Raw genomic sequence first — 15573 nt, forward strand, 5'->3', positions numbered from 1 at the left:
CAGCCCCATGGACCCCCTTTTTGCCCACAGGCCCAGCCCTGTGGCTCTCCTTCATGTCTGCCCCCCACAAGCCCTATGGCCACCCTTTGTGTCCCCTAGCAGGGATTGTGCCTCATCTCATGTACTCTCCCCACACACACCCAGTAGGGCCCCAATTTGTGTTTCTCCCTGCCCCCTCCCCATGTCAGCAGGGACTCCCCCAGTCCCACAGCCCTGCCCTTGTGCCTTTCCCTACTCCCAAACCAGGTCTATGATCAGCCCTTTGTGTCCCCCAGCAGGGACCCAAGCTCTGGTGCCCTCTTGGGTCCCCCCTTTTTCAGAGCAGGCTGTTGCTGCTGAGGGGCCCATCCTAGATGCTGCTGGGGGAATCCTAACCTTGTGCCCCAGCAGGGCACAGCAATACCCAAGAAACTCTGTGGGAACAGGAATGCACAGAGACCTATCCTGAGCCTGCCTTGGAGCACAGGAATGGGACATGTAGGGACTAGTCCTTCTCAGCACATGTCCTCAGCAGACCAGGTTGGACGAGCATCTTGTAGGAATGAAATTCAGTGTCCTTAACTGTTGCCCATGCTAGAAAGCAGGATGATCCCACTGCTACAGCAGCTCTAGCTCTTCCAGCTCTGTGGCCTCCCTTTTCTTCCCCTGTGGCTCGTGGCCCTGAGCCCAGTCCTGYCTGCGGAGCCCATGGCTCTGCCAAGGAACGGTGCTGAGGATCAGAGCATCTAGGCTGGCCTCAGGGTCACTCCCTTCATCTGCTGCTCCACAGTGCCCTTGAGCCAAGATGCTTCTCTGGGTATCAGGTACCCATTGGCAAGAGCAATAAACTCCCCCTTCTGAATAAGGTGTTTTAAGCCCCTGTGCTGTGTAGGGACTTTATACAATGCTGTTTCTCTCCAGTCAAATGCTTTTATCATTAAGCAATGTGAAATCTTGTTTCCCACCTACAGTTTTCATTGTGAATAAGAAAGAATAGTTTATTGGGTCTGTATGTCTGCTGGGCGGATGTGTAGCACCTCCATTCCCCCCCAGTGTTTTTTTTTTTGTTTGTTTGTTTTGTTTTTTTTTCCCAGATTTTTGACCCTCCAGAGGAGCTGGAGAGGAAGGTACGTGAACTGGCAGACTTGATAAGGAGTTCCTCAAACGTGGTTTTTCACACGGGGGCTGGAATCAGTACTGCCTCGGGGATTCCCGACTTCAGGTAAGGACAGTGAGAAGGGGAGCGGAACAGCAGGTGAGAGGTGGAAGGAGTAGCACCTTTTCCTGGGCCTTTGCACTTCTCATAAAGCTCTAGACTGTACTCCCTGCCATCCCGTCCTACCTGCAGCAGGACCTGGTCCTGCATCCAGCCATCACCTAGGAGAAACTACCCTTTTGCTCTTGCAAGTTGCTGTTTGACATTAAGCTGTACCCGCAGAAGCCCTGTGTGTGTTCTTCTTGCATCAAGGACGGAAATCTCTGGTAACGGGTGACTTTCATTTAGCACAGTCTTGCGCTTGCTATGTTGATAGAGCTCGTGATGCATTTTACAAGCATCTTCTTAGATTCTGTGATCATAACATTTCTGTCCCCTCTACCACAGGGGGCCGAATGGTGTCTGGACTATGGAGGAGAAGGGGCTCTCTCCCAAATTCGACACCACCTTTGAGAATGCTAAGCCCTCCAAGACTCACATGGCGCTGCTGGGGCTGCAGAGAGTCGGCATCCTGAAGTTCCTGGTCAGCCAGAACGTGGACGGCCTTCATGTCCGTTCAGGATTCCCACGGTACTGCTTCTCCCACCCTGCGTCTGGGTCCTCTGTGCCTGTCCCAGCACCAGCCATGGTTGCATGGCTGCTCTTGCTACTTGATTAGCGTGGTTATGCAGGCAAATGCTTGCCAATGCCCCTAACAAAATGAGCCAGCTAATTTTCTCTTGATGTTGGGGCTTGAATGCCTTGCTTCCAAGAAATATGTGGCTTAGAAGCTGTCTGCCCACTGATACAGAGAGGGRAAACTGGAATGCATTGATGGGTGAAGGGGATGTAAAACAGAATTCAGAGAAGAGGGGTTATAGCAGTAAACTGGAGGGTTAATGAAATGAAATCAGTCTCAGGTGATGCTCTTTAGAAGTTCACCCAGCCAGGCACCAAGGGTGCTCACAAGCAGAACAGGCAGACAGTGCTGTAGCATCTTACTGCCTGTCAGCTGAGCTGCAGCAGCTGACTGAGCAGCCAAGATGCATTACACAGCTGCCTGGGGATCGTAGCCTGTCCCACTGCGGAGGGGAATATCAGCTTCACGTAGGGCATGTACTTCTGGCAGCGAAGGACAGAGGCAGGCCTCAGGGCTGCAGTCTAGACACAAGATCCTCTCCACTGCCTCTGCTCCCTGGCAGCAGCACCCATCAAGATGAGGGTGAATGCACAGGAAAGCAGACAGGAGCATCTGAAACTGCTCCAGCTGCTCACAGAGACTTCTATCTCCCTGTTCTACCAGTACTGCCTTTTGTGCTATTTTAAACTGAGTTTCTTGAGAGAAAATTATTAAAGGCAGTGCTTCCCCAGTGATGCAGCCCTGCCTGGGTCCAAGATAGCCTTAAAAGGTATTTTGTCTCTAAATAAGTTTGCCAGATTCCTTGGGAAGGACGGCAGGGCAAAGAGATTCCCCCAGTTAAAACTGATCTGACTTACCAGCCGTGGTCTCCAGTTTCCTCACCAGCTGCGGTGGGGTCAGGGATCCAGCACAGTGGYGTTCCCACTGCTGGGAGCTGTGACGTGCAGGAGCCAAGGGTACGAGATCTCTGCTTCCTGCGTGGGTGGAGACTGAAGTGCATTTAGCTGCACAGCAGCCATTTCAAAGATGTCCTCAGAGGAACCCACTTTTCCATTAGCACCAGCTGTAACAGACTCTTCTCCCTTCAAGAAACTTCAGCCCACAGTAAAACCCATTTCCAGCACTTCAGACCAGTGAGTGATTGTCTTGTGAGCCAAACTGCTTGGAGCTACCTGRAAGGGAAGGGGAGAGAGCAGCTCAATTCAAGTAAGAAAATGAAACGAAGGGAGTTCAGATGAGAATGAGGAGTATGAATGAGACCTTGGAGAAGACTCATCTCACAGGTGACTTCAGCCAGCGCTGGCCAAGCACAGAGCTGCCTCAAGGAGATGTTTTTCATTGTTCTTTAGCCCCGAGTTATGCTTCCTGCTCCTAACACCACGCTTGCCTTTTGAAATTGAACAACCATAATACAAAGAATAGGAAAAAATAATGAGACCAGAACTGAACTGTGCCCCCATCAGCCTAGTACCACTAGGCTTGCACTCTGGTTTAGCACAAGCTCTTCTGCCCAAACAAAGCATGTACTTAAGTAATTGCTGCTGAAATGGGGTCAAAGTGGTTCAGTGTTGTGGAAATCAAGTCAGTCCTGTCTCCATTCACCCTGGAGGAGGTTCTTGGTCATCCTGGGACTCACAAGAAAAGCACGGCCTTGTTTTCTGCTAGCTTCAGCACTTTGAGGCTGGTGCTGAGCATGAGAGGAGTTTTAGTCAAAACAAGCAGTGTCCTTTCTATAGTAAAGGGCCCTACTGGAAGGGCTGGATCTCATGAGAGCAGTGAAGGTGCTTGGCAGCTCTCGTGGATGACAACTGCTCTTGCCAAGCTGGTGGATTGAGTAAATGGCCAAGGACTAGAACCACGCAAGAACAGAGAGAGAAATATTGTGTGCTGGGGAAAGCAAAAGCCCAGGTTATTACTGGACGTGAACAAGACTTGAGCCTGGAGTCAGAACAGAACAGAACAGTCAGAATAGACCTGGTGCTGTGGCTGGAAGCATTTAAAGTGAGAAAGCCAGAATATGCTGTCCCTCCCGTTSATCCAGATCGTGGTTGTAGCATAGTGCCTCTCATGGTAGAAATGAAGCTGTATGCAGATGGCCTCTCCTCAAGGGCCTGCTGGGCCCTGGGTCGTTTTCTGAGTCTCACCTTTGCTATGTCAAGGTGTTTTGTATCTGGAAAGGAGGGAGATAAATTCCACTAATTTGAAGATTCCATTAGCAAGTGGGTTAAAGTAGTGTGTTTTCCCTCAGTGCAGGATCCCAGCCACCTTGCATCTCCTGGCATTGTAGTCCAGCAGAGCTGGCAACTGGGGAGGCCCTTGAGGTGCAGACACTGATGTTCCCCACAGCCCCAGAGGAGAAGGGTTTAGGCAGCTTCCCCTGGCATTTCCAGCTCCCCCCCCTTCCCTGGCTTACCTTTGTCATTTCTTCCACAGGGACAAGTTGGCCGAGCTGCACGGGAATATGTTTGTGGAGGAGTGCATGAAATGTGGCAAGTACGTGAGCCCTAAGCCTGGGGCGGGGGCTTCGCTGCTCTCCCCAGGGAAGGCTGGAGACCTGCCTATGCCGCAGGGATGTCCATCTGGCAGGGCTGTAATGCGGAGTACAGGGGTGGGGAGGGGGATGGTCACTGACAGGTCTGGCCTGTCTGAATCCTAAACCCCATCAGGTAGGGGGAAATGAGCATTTGGGGAGATCTCCATTGCCTGGGGGACACTTCTCAAATCTTGCTTGTCGTGGTGAGGCCGCCAACAGGGCTGCCTGCAGGAGGGCACCTGATAGAGGAGGAGGTTGCTACAAGCTAGGTTTTTCCTGTTTTGTAGCAGACCTTTGTAGCTCTGGAATTGTTGGTCAGAGCTCCCTAATTGGGAAGTTGCCATAGGTAGAAATGAAGGTCCAAATCGGCGCAGGACTGAGAGATCAAACTCTCATCCTTAGTGGTTCTGAGTCATTGCCTGTTCTGCCTAGTCCGGGGTGTTCACGGTGTGAGCTGTACCAGGCAAGGCTGTTTCACAGCTGTGCCACCTCACCACGTGTGGCTGCCGTGAACCACTCTGTATCTTTGGCCTGAATGGCATCGACTCTCTTGTGCGCACAGGCAGTACGTGCGGGACGCGGTCGTGGGCAGCATGGGGCTGAAGCTGACGGGCAGGTTGTGCAGCGTCACCAAAGCCCGAGGGCTGCGGGCCTGCAGGTATGTCTCCACTGGGGCGGTTTCGCAAGGGGGTCTGCTGGCCAGAGGTTCCCCTGGGGACATGCTCTGGTGGCCCAGCAGGCCTGCAGTGCCTGGCTGCAGGCTGAGCACCCAGGCAGGGAGGAGCAAGTGATTCTGGTGCTCAGACTTCACTTTGCAGGGTTGGTCCCACAGTCCCTCCAGTTCAGGTGAATAAGCAGCAGCTGTAAGGGAGATCTTCGAAGGCCSAGGTAGGAGGCTAGTGCCTGAGTCTAAGTAGTCTCAACTACTAGTCGCGCAGCCTCCTCTTGGGCATCTTGCCTTTTTAATGCCTGAGCATGTCCTCATGCTGGAGAATGCTCTGCTGTAGGATTACAACCTTAGACGCCCCTTCCCCTGCAGCAGGATACAGCCACTACTCTGCCCTGCTGTCACTTACCTTCAGTAGGGAAATGTAGATAGTATTTCCAGCTCTGCTGCTCCAAAGATGGCCGTGTCTAGCATGATCTGGCATCTAGCCGCACTCTGTGTGCCCCTTGCATGCTTCTGCACCCRGGCTGATCAGGACAGGGGCTCAGCTCAGGTGGTTTTCCTTCTCTCTCTGCATCCAGGCTGGCTGCAGTGTCAGTGTGGCAGAGCCAGGGACACAGGCTGTGGGGCAGAGCTGTGCCGACCCACCTCTGCTGTTGGGTAGTTAGGGACACACCCTGTCTCTGAATTCAGCCAGTAAAACAGCTGGGGCTTTGGTGACTTCTGGTGGCATTATGGCACCAGCCACAAAATGCCTCTTGCAGGTGGATTCTGCATTTCCCTCGTCTGTGGGATTGTTATTGCCAGGACCTGTGGCTGGACTAGCTCACTCTTGTCCCTCTGCAGTACTGGGCCAAGGAGGGTGCGATAAGGGTCTGGGCTGCTGGAGCTGTCCCTCCCAGAGCAGCTCTGCTGCCTGTTCCCACCTGGCAGGGGTAACTGGTCTGTGTGTTTTCTAGAGGGAAGTTAAGAGACACCATTTTGGACTGGGAAGATTCCCTGCCTGAGCGCGACCTCACATTGGCGGATGAAGCCTGCAGGTACTGGGTTTGGGCCCTTATGATCGTTGTGGCAGCACAGGAGCAGCTGCTGACTCCTGCAGCTTGCAGATGCTCCTGGAAGGCTGCCCATGCTCCCTGCCCTCCGCCAGGACCACAGTGGCCCTCGTGCTGCCCCTGCCTGGTTCAGCATATTTTGTGCCTTACGGCTCTGATAGGAAGCAGTTTGGGGCTGTACCCCAGAAAAACTGCTACAAATTCTGGCCATGGCTTTGCTTTACTGGCTGAGAAGCTTGTAGGGTTCAGGCTAGGGCAGGGTGAGATAAACAGCCTGGAAACAGCCATGTTTTTTTTCTCTGCCCTGCATATTTTGTCTTCTCTTTGTAGGAAAGCTGATCTCTCCATCACGCTGGGGACATCTCTGCAGATCAAACCTAGTGGCAACCTTCCGCTGATCACAAAGAAGAGAGGAGGGAAGTTGGTGATAGTTAACCTACAGGCAACCAAGCACGTGAGTGAGGGCATCCTGGCCAGCCTGCTGCACTTGCAGCTGTTTGCTCTGTTCTGCCCCTTTCCCCTTGCTTTACTTGCTTCAGCCCTGGTGYGAGTCGGTCATTGCACCTCGCCCCCACTGGAGCAACCACCTGGAAGAGAGGGACCTCACTTAGCAAGCGAATGGGTTGGACTTCTGTAGTTGCAGGGATTAAACTTGCAACTGTGCTAGAAATGGAAGGTAAATTTTAAAAGTGGAATAAAAAACAGCCCCAAAGCTTGGTGTATCCTCTGTATCCCCTACCCTATCTGACTCTGATGTGGGCCTGTTTGCCCAGCTCTGCACCGGTGTCCCCGGTGTCTTCTGGGCTGTGTTTAAAGCCCTGTCTGCCTGAAGTGTAGTCGARGAGTGGTGCCAGACAGTCCCGTGGTGTCAGGGTCTTGGCTCATATTCCTCTAGAGATGACATCTCAGGGACGGGAGTCCTGGACTCGATGTCCCCAGRTGCTCTCCAGGAGCAGACATTTGTCCCCTAATGCCACTCTTGCCCTTGCTTGCCCCAGGACAGACAGGCCGACCTGCGCATCCACGCCTACGTTGATGATGTCATGACAAAGCTGATGAAGCACCTGGGGCTGGAGGTGCCAGAGTGGACGGGGCCGGTGGTGGTGGAGAGTGCTGAACTCGTCAAACCCGAACAGCTCTTCAAATTCAACCTTGGGGCTCGGGGGCTGCTCAAAGAGGAGCCCGTCTCCCAGCACAACGGCACGGCTGGAGTACACCCTGACCTTGTGACCACGTTTGCAGAGGACTGTGACAGCCTGAAGGAGCGTCCCAGCCCAGACACAGGGCCAACAATGGCAAAGAAGATGAAGGTGGAGTCTCTGCTCACCTGACCCAGACTGTTTCCTGGCTCTCTAGACACTAGCTTGTGCCACTTTTCCTACCAACTTTTTTATACCCTTATATATTGTCCCATTTTTTATGTAAATACTGAATACACTTGAATTGTGCGTGTCTGCAGCTGCATGTGCCATCCTGGTAAGGGTGATCCATGCCCTGCTTAAAATGAGCTGAGCAGGACCCTATTCCTTCTCTACAAAGAGATGGCAGTAGGGCCCAGCTGTGCCCTGGAGCCTCTGAGGGGCTAGAGAGCTGAGGCTGCCAGGGCAGGACCCGAACCTGAAGCAGTACAAGATTTGTTCAAGCACAGAGTGAGACATGGCCTGCAGGAGCATAGATCTGAGGGATTCCCTGCATCCGCTGTGCTCTGCACCAGTCTGGCCTTGTAGCTCTTCTTTGAGCCTCAGGCTCGTAAAGGTTTGTTCCTCCCCCTTTCTTGGGGGCTTTGGAGCGCATTCCTACCTTGGGTTGGACGCAGGGCTTGAACACTTCCAGATGCAGCGGAGGCTGGTGTCCACACTTGAGAACTAATTCCTTGCCCTGCCTTATTCTGGATGAAAGTAACCGTCCTCCTGCGTCATCTATCCCTTCTTTCCTTTTTCTAGCTCTTGAACTTGGGTTTGAGAAATACCAAGGGAGAGACTCTGGTGTGGCCAGACCTCCATCATCATCCCAGAGAGTCAAATGGCTTAATGAAGGGCTTTCTCCAGATCCTGGCCCAGCGCTGAGAGCTGTGAGATGGTCCCCCTGCTCTTCCCCTCCCCTGGGCCTCTGGCAGTGTTCCCTGCTCGCCTCTGGGCAGAAGGGGGCCCTGGCCCTTGATTTCTTCCATTGCTCACCCTATACTCAGCTAAAGCAGTGTTTTGTTTTGTTTTTTTCCAAAATGCTTTTATTTAGAGACGAAAATGAAGCTTAAAAAAAGAACAAAACAAACAACTTGCAACATAAATGACCAACCAGTCCAGGGCCCCTTGAGTTCCCTTGTCCCCATCCTGGGGGACCTAGTGTCTCCCTACACCTCCTGCTGCCTGTGGAGATGAGAGTAACCTCTTCCCTCCCAGTAAGGCCAGTGGGAACCAGTTGCCCTTTCCCAGTTCACAGACACAAGCAAAGCCAAGTGGGTCCAGCCTCTGCCCATGCCTGGAGGGGGGATGCTAGTGGGGCCACCCGGAGGGCCTGTCCCATAGGGGATGGGGTGCTGAGCCACCCCACTGCATCCCCCGCAGTCCTAGGTGCTGCTTAAAGCTCCTCAGCTGGCTCAAGCACTTTTGGCCCACCGTGGCTGTCCTTGGTCCAGGCAAGTGATGGTGCAACACCATCCTCCGGCATGATGYCATCCCCATCGCTGTGGCTCAGCACTGCTGGGACAAGCGGCTGTGTGCCATTGCGGGGAGAGGCTCTGTCCAGGCGTGGGGCAAACATGTGGCTGCTAAAGACTTTGTGCAGGGTTTCAGGTGCTTCACCTGGGTGCTCAGGCCACAGTGGCTCTGTAGGCTTCTCATCTCCAGGCTGGGGCTGTGCATAAGCCACACGTGAGGCTGCTGCATTGTGCAGGGACCTGGAGAAAACTGTGCACAAAGTAGGGTCAGGGCCCATTCTGGCACCCCGTATGCTCACCCATCACCCTTCTGGCCTTCCTCACCTCGCACTGGCCCGAAATCGCTGTCTGGTTCGGCCTTGCTGGAGGCAAATGGGCTGATGGAGGGGAAGACAATGAGTGCGAAGGAGAGCAGCAGGACCTGGGAACAGAAGGGGATGTCACCGTGTGGAGGGGGGGGGATTAGACTCTGGGACATAGCTTGCAGCAGAGCCGAGATTGCATCCTCCCTGCTCACGTGCCTCCACCAGCATACCTCCATACATCCTTTCCTCTGTCCATCTATCTTCATGCGCCTTCAGCCTAGCACATCTCCATCCCTCTTTCATCCATCCATGCTTATGTACCTCTATTCCTCCATCCTATTACACCCCCTACCCCTTTTTCCATTCACCCATTCATCCTTGGAGCACCTATCCCTCCCTCCTATCACACCTTCATCCTTTCTTCCATCCATCTGTACTTACATGCCTTTATCTACCTCTCCCTCCCTCCATGCACACTGCTGCCCACACATCTCCTATCCCCTCCTTCCCTTCCTCCTTCCCTCCCTCCAAGCAGAGTGGCCACAGAGAGGGGGTTGGGACCTAAGGGGAACCTGGGGGAGTTGAGGCTGAGGAATTTGGAGGTCCATGGCTGAGGAAGTGAGGGATAAACGCACCACAATGCAGGTGCCTGTCTGTGCTGCCTTGTTGGTCGACTGCACCACAAGGGCCTGGAGCTTCTTCAGCTGCTCCAGGAGGGACCTAGGGACATGGAGACTCCATTAGCACCCTGAGGTCCAGCTCGGCTGGGACCCTCTTCCAAGCCCCTCCTGTCCCAGGCAGAGCTTGTCCAGGAGGACAAGCCTATCCTTGTCCTCATGTCCCTGTCATGCCTCTCTTGTCCCCATTGGGGCACCTACGAGTTCTGCTTCTCCAGATGCAGGACCTTCCTCTGCAGCTCCTGGTTCTGGGCTGTGCATGCCGACATCCTGAGGGACAGGGAGAGGGGAACGCAATAAGGGGGGATGGCCCCAACCCCAGCACCCAGCACCACCCAGCACCACCCAGCTTGGGGCACTGCTGCCAGCTGGGCACCCCAGGCCAGGTGCACCCGGGGATGCATGCAGTAGGATGTGGATGCAAGACTGAGAGATTGAGGTGTAGCTATCCCAGGAACAGGGTGTGTTTGGGGATTTGGGGGGCCATACCGGCTCTCCAGCCCATCAATATACTCCTTCTTCTTCTTGCGGCTCTCTTGAGCTGACTGCTTGTTCCGGATCTTCCTCCGGATCTTCTTCAGAACCCGCTCCTCGTACTGGGAGAGATGGGGGTCAGGGTGGCCAAGGGGCACCCTGAGCCCACTGGCACCAGTGACACAGGGGAGCCCAGTGGCGGTGGTGCTGGCACCCTGCGCCTGGCTGCTGTGGGACCCACCTTGGTGAGGGGCAGCTGCGTGGGCAGGGACACCCCCTCCTTTGCCAGCAGCTTCTTCTCATCCTCCGTCAGCACCAGCTCCTGGCACTGCCCCTGGCTCTGCCGCAGCAGAGAACTGGAAACTGGCAGCTGCTGTGGGGCCACAGACAGGTGATGTCCCTGGGCTGTGGGGTCACCCTACACTCACTCTGAGGGACCACAAGGGTCATCAAGGCGCCAGAAGCAGCAGTGAAGCTGCGGTTAGGGATGGGACCATGGTCCAGGAGGGGACAGGGACAAGGACAGGGATTGGGATAGGGATGGAGATTAGACTACGGTTCAGGGATGAAGATAGGATCATGGTCAAGCAGGGAACAAGGACAGGGATGGGGATGGGACTGTGGTTTGGGAAGGGATAGGGTGGGAACAAGGATGGGGATGGGATCATGGTCAAGCAGGGACAGGGATAAGGACAGGGATGAGGATGGGACCATTGTTCAGGGAAGGCCAGAGATGGGAACACAGGGACAGAGACTCACAGGATCAGAGTTGCCTGAGAGCAGCAGGTCCTTGACGGTGAGGGTGCAGGATGTGGGCACAGGGGGCATGGGTGGGTTCTGGCTCTCCTCCAGGAAATAGCCAGGGTGCCACATGTCTGAGCAAGGGAAGAGTGGATGCCATCAGCAGCACTGTGTCTTGTGCCCCCCACCCCGTCTCTGCTGCAGGACCCCTGGCCAGCTCCTCTAGTCCTCCTTCATTAACCCCAGTCTGCCCCATTCCTCACAGTTCCTCAGCTTTCCCCAGTAGCTCACACCTGACAGTTCTCCCCAGTCTCCTCAGTACCCTCTAGTTCTTCAGCTACCCCACCTACCCTAGTACTCTTGAGTGTCCTCAGCTCCCCTGTCCCCTCAGCTCCCCCAGTGCCCACAGTCCACCTCAGTGCCAGAGTCCACCCCAGTGCCCCCCAGTCACTAGACTGGTCTCTCCCCACAGCTCACCTAGGTCAATGGAGACCTCAGGGCGTGGGGCCCCGGACACCTCCAGCAGTGGCAGGGGCTGGCAGGGGTCAGGATAGGGGTAGGGGACCTCGCCAGGCCCTCCGTCGCAGCACCCCAGGGGGCTGTCGAGCTGGTCAGAGGGGGGGTCCTCAGAGACCCCACTGTCGCTGGCAGCTGGTGACCAGCTGGGAGAATCCGATGCCGAGTCCCCAGAGCCCAGGATGGAGCTAAGGAAGTCGTCGCTGTCCTGGGTACGCTGCAGGGACAGGAGCACCCATCACCATGGGGAGCCCATCCCCACAAGGAGCTGCCCTGCCAGGCTGGCCCCGTGCACCTCCCCAGCTCTCATGCAAGCACGGGTGCCGCTGGCTCTCATGTGAGGCAGGGTGCAGCAGGACTCACCATGTCTCCTTGCCAGGAGCCCATGGGCATCCGCAGCTCCATGCCGTGGAGAATCCCATCCTCACGATCGAAGAGGAGGTCCAGTAGGTCGAGGCTGTTGAGGCCACCCATGCCGGAGGCCATGGCTGAGAGGCAGCAGGGTCAGACTAGCTTGGGCCACTGGGCCCATTTCCCCTGCAGGGTTGTTGTCCCCCAGCCCCGTGGTCACTGCTGGCCTCTGCCCTTGGGGCCCAGCCACACCCCCAAAATCACATGGCTCCAGGGCTAGGGTGCCCGAAGACAACCCGAATCATGGGGAGGGCACAGGGCTGGTACAAGGGACGTGTGTGAGACTATGGGGAGACTATGGGGTCTTCCACGTGTGTGCATAGTTATGATTGTAGACACATGTGGAGGACCATGTGGATGTGCATGTAGGTGTCCGTGCATACGCATAACCATGCTGACATGTGTGTGTGTGTGTGTGCATGTGGACATGTGCATTTGTGCATATATGCAAGCGCATGACCATGTGGACATGCGTGAACACGTGGGTATGCACATGGCCATGCAGCTGTGTGTGCGTGCATATCTGGACACACATACTCATGTGCCAGCCCTTGTATTTGTGCTTTTGTGAGCACGTCTGGGCAAGCCCGGGTCTCCGCACATGCATGTTTGGTAAGCAGAGCACACATGTGACTGCGCACATGTGCAGGCTATGTGCGTGCACAGACTCAGGAAGCCAGGGGTGGCTCTGCTGAGGCTGGGTTCTCCCCTCTGCCCCTTTCCAGTGTGTGAAAAGTCCCAATTACTGTATTTTTTCCCTTAAAAGAACTGTGAGGCCAAGGCTGACCCTCCCCACGGGCACACTCTCCTTGGATCTCCCCAGTGCAGGAAGATGAGGAGCACCCAGGTCTGGACACCCACTCAGCTTCCTCAGCAGACCCATCCACCACACACGACATGCTCAGGTGCTTGGAAAGATCAGGTTAATCATTTTGGATGGCTAAGGGGGTGGGGGTGGGACTGCTGCTGTTGGCTGGCCCCACGGARGGGGCTCAGCCCTGGTCTATCAAGAGCATGCCAGTTATCAGAAACCGTTTGATACCCTAGACTCAACCAGCTGGCCAATGGACTAAGTGACCAAACAGCTGATCAACTCACTGGCTGACCAACCAGTTGAGCAACTAGCCAATCAGCCAACCAGTTGGCAAACAGACCGACTGGCCAGCTGGTTGACCAACCACTCAGCCATTCAACCAGCCAAATCAACCAACTGACTAATCAACCGAGCAACCAACAGACCAAGCGGCCAACCAGCTGGACAAACGATTGACTGACTGACTGACTAACCAACTGACCAATCAACCAACTTGTTGACCAACTGACTGACCAACTGACTAACCGACCAACTGACTGCCACCAGTCACCCAACTGATCATCAAATCACCACCCAACTACTCGACCCACCACCCCTCTGACCCTCCCAGCCTATCAACCACCCACCCAAGAGCCCTTAATGCCTAGTTTAGGGACATAATGTTTGGCCAGCCACCACCAGGTTGGGTTTCATCATTCCCTGTCTCTCTTGCTCTGTCCTGCTGGCAAGCCCCACTGGCCCCATCCTGACAGAGGGGCTCGAGTGCCCAGTAGTGGGTGCTGGCAGCCAGGACCTACCTGCGCTAGATCCCAGTCCTAGCAGAGCAAGGTCCGTGGCTTCGTCTCGTCCTTCAAACCCTTTCAGCACACAGAGGGAACAGGGCGGATGCCGAAGCCAGCCTCCTCCTCCTCCTCCTCCACGATGCCCTGATCCAAGTGGCAAAGTTTAAACTCCAACCACACAGAAATAGCATCAAGGATTGCAAAATCGCCTGGGCCCTGATTGGGGATCGGCGCTGAGTGATGGCTGGGCTGCAGGGAAGGACYCATGCCGCTCCGTAACTCATTAGCTAAATGTTTTTGTCTTCCTCTGATAAGGGGGGGGCAGGAGGGCCCAGGGCTGATGGGGCAAAGTCCTGGCTGCTGCGGCTGCCCATGAACTTTCACCCATTTTGTGGCCGATTTCCCTTTTTTAGACCAGCGTATCAGCATTAATCACATTTTATAGGTGTTGAAAACAACATCCGGGGAAGGCATTAACTCAGACTCCGCTACTTATCTCATATTCCACACCAAACATTGGCCCTTTCTGGTCCCCGGGGCGAGGGCAAGGGCAGCTGGCCTAGATGTCTGTATGCTGTTGCCCACCCCCAGCACTGCCATCCCATAAGGCCTAGCCCCTGCCCTCTGTGCCTCAGTTTTCTCGCGAAGGGTTGGAGCTTGTTGGCCACTGTTTTCTCCCCTTTCCCTCTGGTGAGGGTGTCAGCCCAGAAGCACATCAGCTGCGCCAACCTCTACGCCTTGAATCCAAACTCCAGCGGAGTGGGAAAAAAACACATGCCTGATGCCCTGAGGTGGCAACCGCACTTAGATAGCCCTGCTTTAGAGTTTTAATATCATGGCACATATTTATGTGGTCCTGGGCATCCTCCTTCCTCACCCAGACTGCGTCCTCCTGGCCTCCAGACCATGCTTAGAAGCCACTAGAGCTCCTTCAGGCTGCAGGGCTCCCCCATTCCCTTGCTAGGCCAGGTGTTAAGAAGACTCACGACCTAATCCTGCTCTCTGCTGGCCAACAAACCTCCCCTCCACCCCCAAGATCCCTCTCCATGGGGAGAGGCACCCTTGGGGAAGGGAGAGCCATGGCCTGAATCAGGCCAGGCAGCGCAGTTGGGCCGCAGTGCAAAGGGAAGAATTTGGCAGGGTAGGGAATGATTTGCCAGGGAAGGGAAGGGTTTGGCCTCTCGCAGCTCCCTGTATGGAGGCCCAGCGGTGAGCCGGGAGCCCCAGTGAGTAAGAAAGCATGTGACCGAGACGCGGCAAGCAGGGCAGCGAGGACAAGGCCGCAGGCCCGGCGCCCGCTTGCTGCCTGCGGCCGTTATCTTGCTGCATGACGCCTTCTGATTAGGCACAGTGGCCCAATCCAGTTGGGTGCCTGGCGCCAGCTCAGCCGCAGGGGGGACCTCCAAGTGAGAAGTGTTCTGAGACGGCAGGGGAGAGACAGCTCGTCCCCATGCCTGTCTCTGGGATTGGGGCATTGCAGCAGGTCCTGGAAGCCCAGGGCAGAGGTGCATGCAGTGGGCACCAAGTCGAGGGACTTTGCCCTCAGTAAGGAGGGAGAAGAGCTGGGTGAAATGGGGGACCGGTGGTGCTGGGAAGGGTGCTGGGAGCCGGGCCGGGCACAAGGCTGCAGCTTTGCTTCTCCGCCTACCCGCTCTGGTGGTGACACAACCACTCCTGGCCCCGCCACCAGCATTTATTGCCCTGCTGCTGGAGACTGGAACCCCCTGGCACCCGAGCAAAGGGCGCGCGACTCACCCCAGAGCCACCAGCATCCTGGCCCTAGCACCACCCAACAGCCGTATATCCACCACCAGCCCCTCTTTGGCCTCCTGGGGCTGCAGCCAGGCAATGCCAGACAGCTCCTCCATGGCAGGTGGCGCAAGGGCGAGACCATCCACGGAGCCGCAGCTGCTAATCACCGCACTTCGTTAAGGCCCTTGAACGTTACCCTCGGCCTTTGCTCAGAGCGCAGGGCTTGGCGCGCGCAGGGCTGGGGAGAGCGATAAATGGTGCGGCAGAAAGTGCAGGGAACGGGGGCACCGCGCAGCCCACGGTGCCTCAGACACCGGGCTGCAAGGCCTGCTGCTTGTTGGGGTTGTTAATGACTAAATGCCTGATTAATGTTCCT

General features: G+C 55.5%; 2 protein-coding genes across 5 annotated transcripts in view; one reads left to right on the top strand and one right to left on the bottom strand.

Moving 5' to 3' along the window:
• The window catches only part of SIRT6 (sirtuin 6), an 8557-nt gene extending 1030 nt beyond the window's left edge, over positions 1-7527 (top strand). The window contains exons 2-8 of one of the 3 annotated variants that reach the window (XM_085319512.1): positions 1074-1201; positions 1583-1765; positions 4248-4307; positions 4910-5005; positions 5974-6054; positions 6400-6523; positions 7068-7527. In XM_085319512.1, coding sequence (XP_085175638.1) covers positions 1074-1201; positions 1583-1765; positions 4248-4307; positions 4910-5005; positions 5974-6054; positions 6400-6523; positions 7068-7400 — 1005 coding nt within the window. In that variant the 3' untranslated portion in view covers positions 7401-7527. The remainder of the gene's footprint in view (positions 1-1073; positions 1202-1582; positions 1766-4247; positions 4308-4909; positions 5006-5973; positions 6055-6399; positions 6524-7067) is intronic. The other 2 variants (XM_085319514.1, XM_085319513.1) reach the window with 2 other exon arrangements.
• A 969-nt stretch (positions 7528-8496) lies between these two features.
• The window catches only part of CREB3L3 (cAMP responsive element binding protein 3 like 3), an 11553-nt gene continuing 4476 nt past the window's right edge, over positions 8497-15573 (bottom strand). The window contains exons 1-10 of one of the 2 annotated variants that reach the window (XM_085319520.1): positions 13461-13511; positions 11802-11926; positions 11400-11655; positions 10941-11056; positions 10423-10554; positions 10197-10303; positions 9909-9977; positions 9666-9750; positions 9050-9146; positions 8497-8975 (exon numbers count right to left, since the gene is read on the bottom strand). In XM_085319520.1, the coding sequence (XP_085175646.1) occupies positions 8647-8975; positions 9050-9146; positions 9666-9750; positions 9909-9977; positions 10197-10303; positions 10423-10554; positions 10941-11056; positions 11400-11655; positions 11802-11924 (1314 nt within the window). In that variant the 5' untranslated portion in view covers positions 11925-11926; positions 13461-13511 and the 3' untranslated portion in view covers positions 8497-8646. Of the gene's footprint in view, positions 8976-9049; positions 9147-9665; positions 9751-9908; positions 9978-10196; positions 10304-10422; positions 10555-10940; positions 11057-11399; positions 11656-11801; positions 11927-13460; positions 13512-15573 lie in introns of those variants that run through there. The other variant, XM_085319521.1, reaches the window with a different exon arrangement.

Source organism: Rhea americana, unplaced genomic scaffold (genome assembly GCF_003343005.1).
Source record: "Rhea americana isolate MKP2758 unplaced genomic scaffold, rheAme1 scaffold_594, whole genome shotgun sequence".
NCBI lineage: Eukaryota > Metazoa > Chordata > Aves > Rheiformes > Rheidae > Rhea > Rhea americana.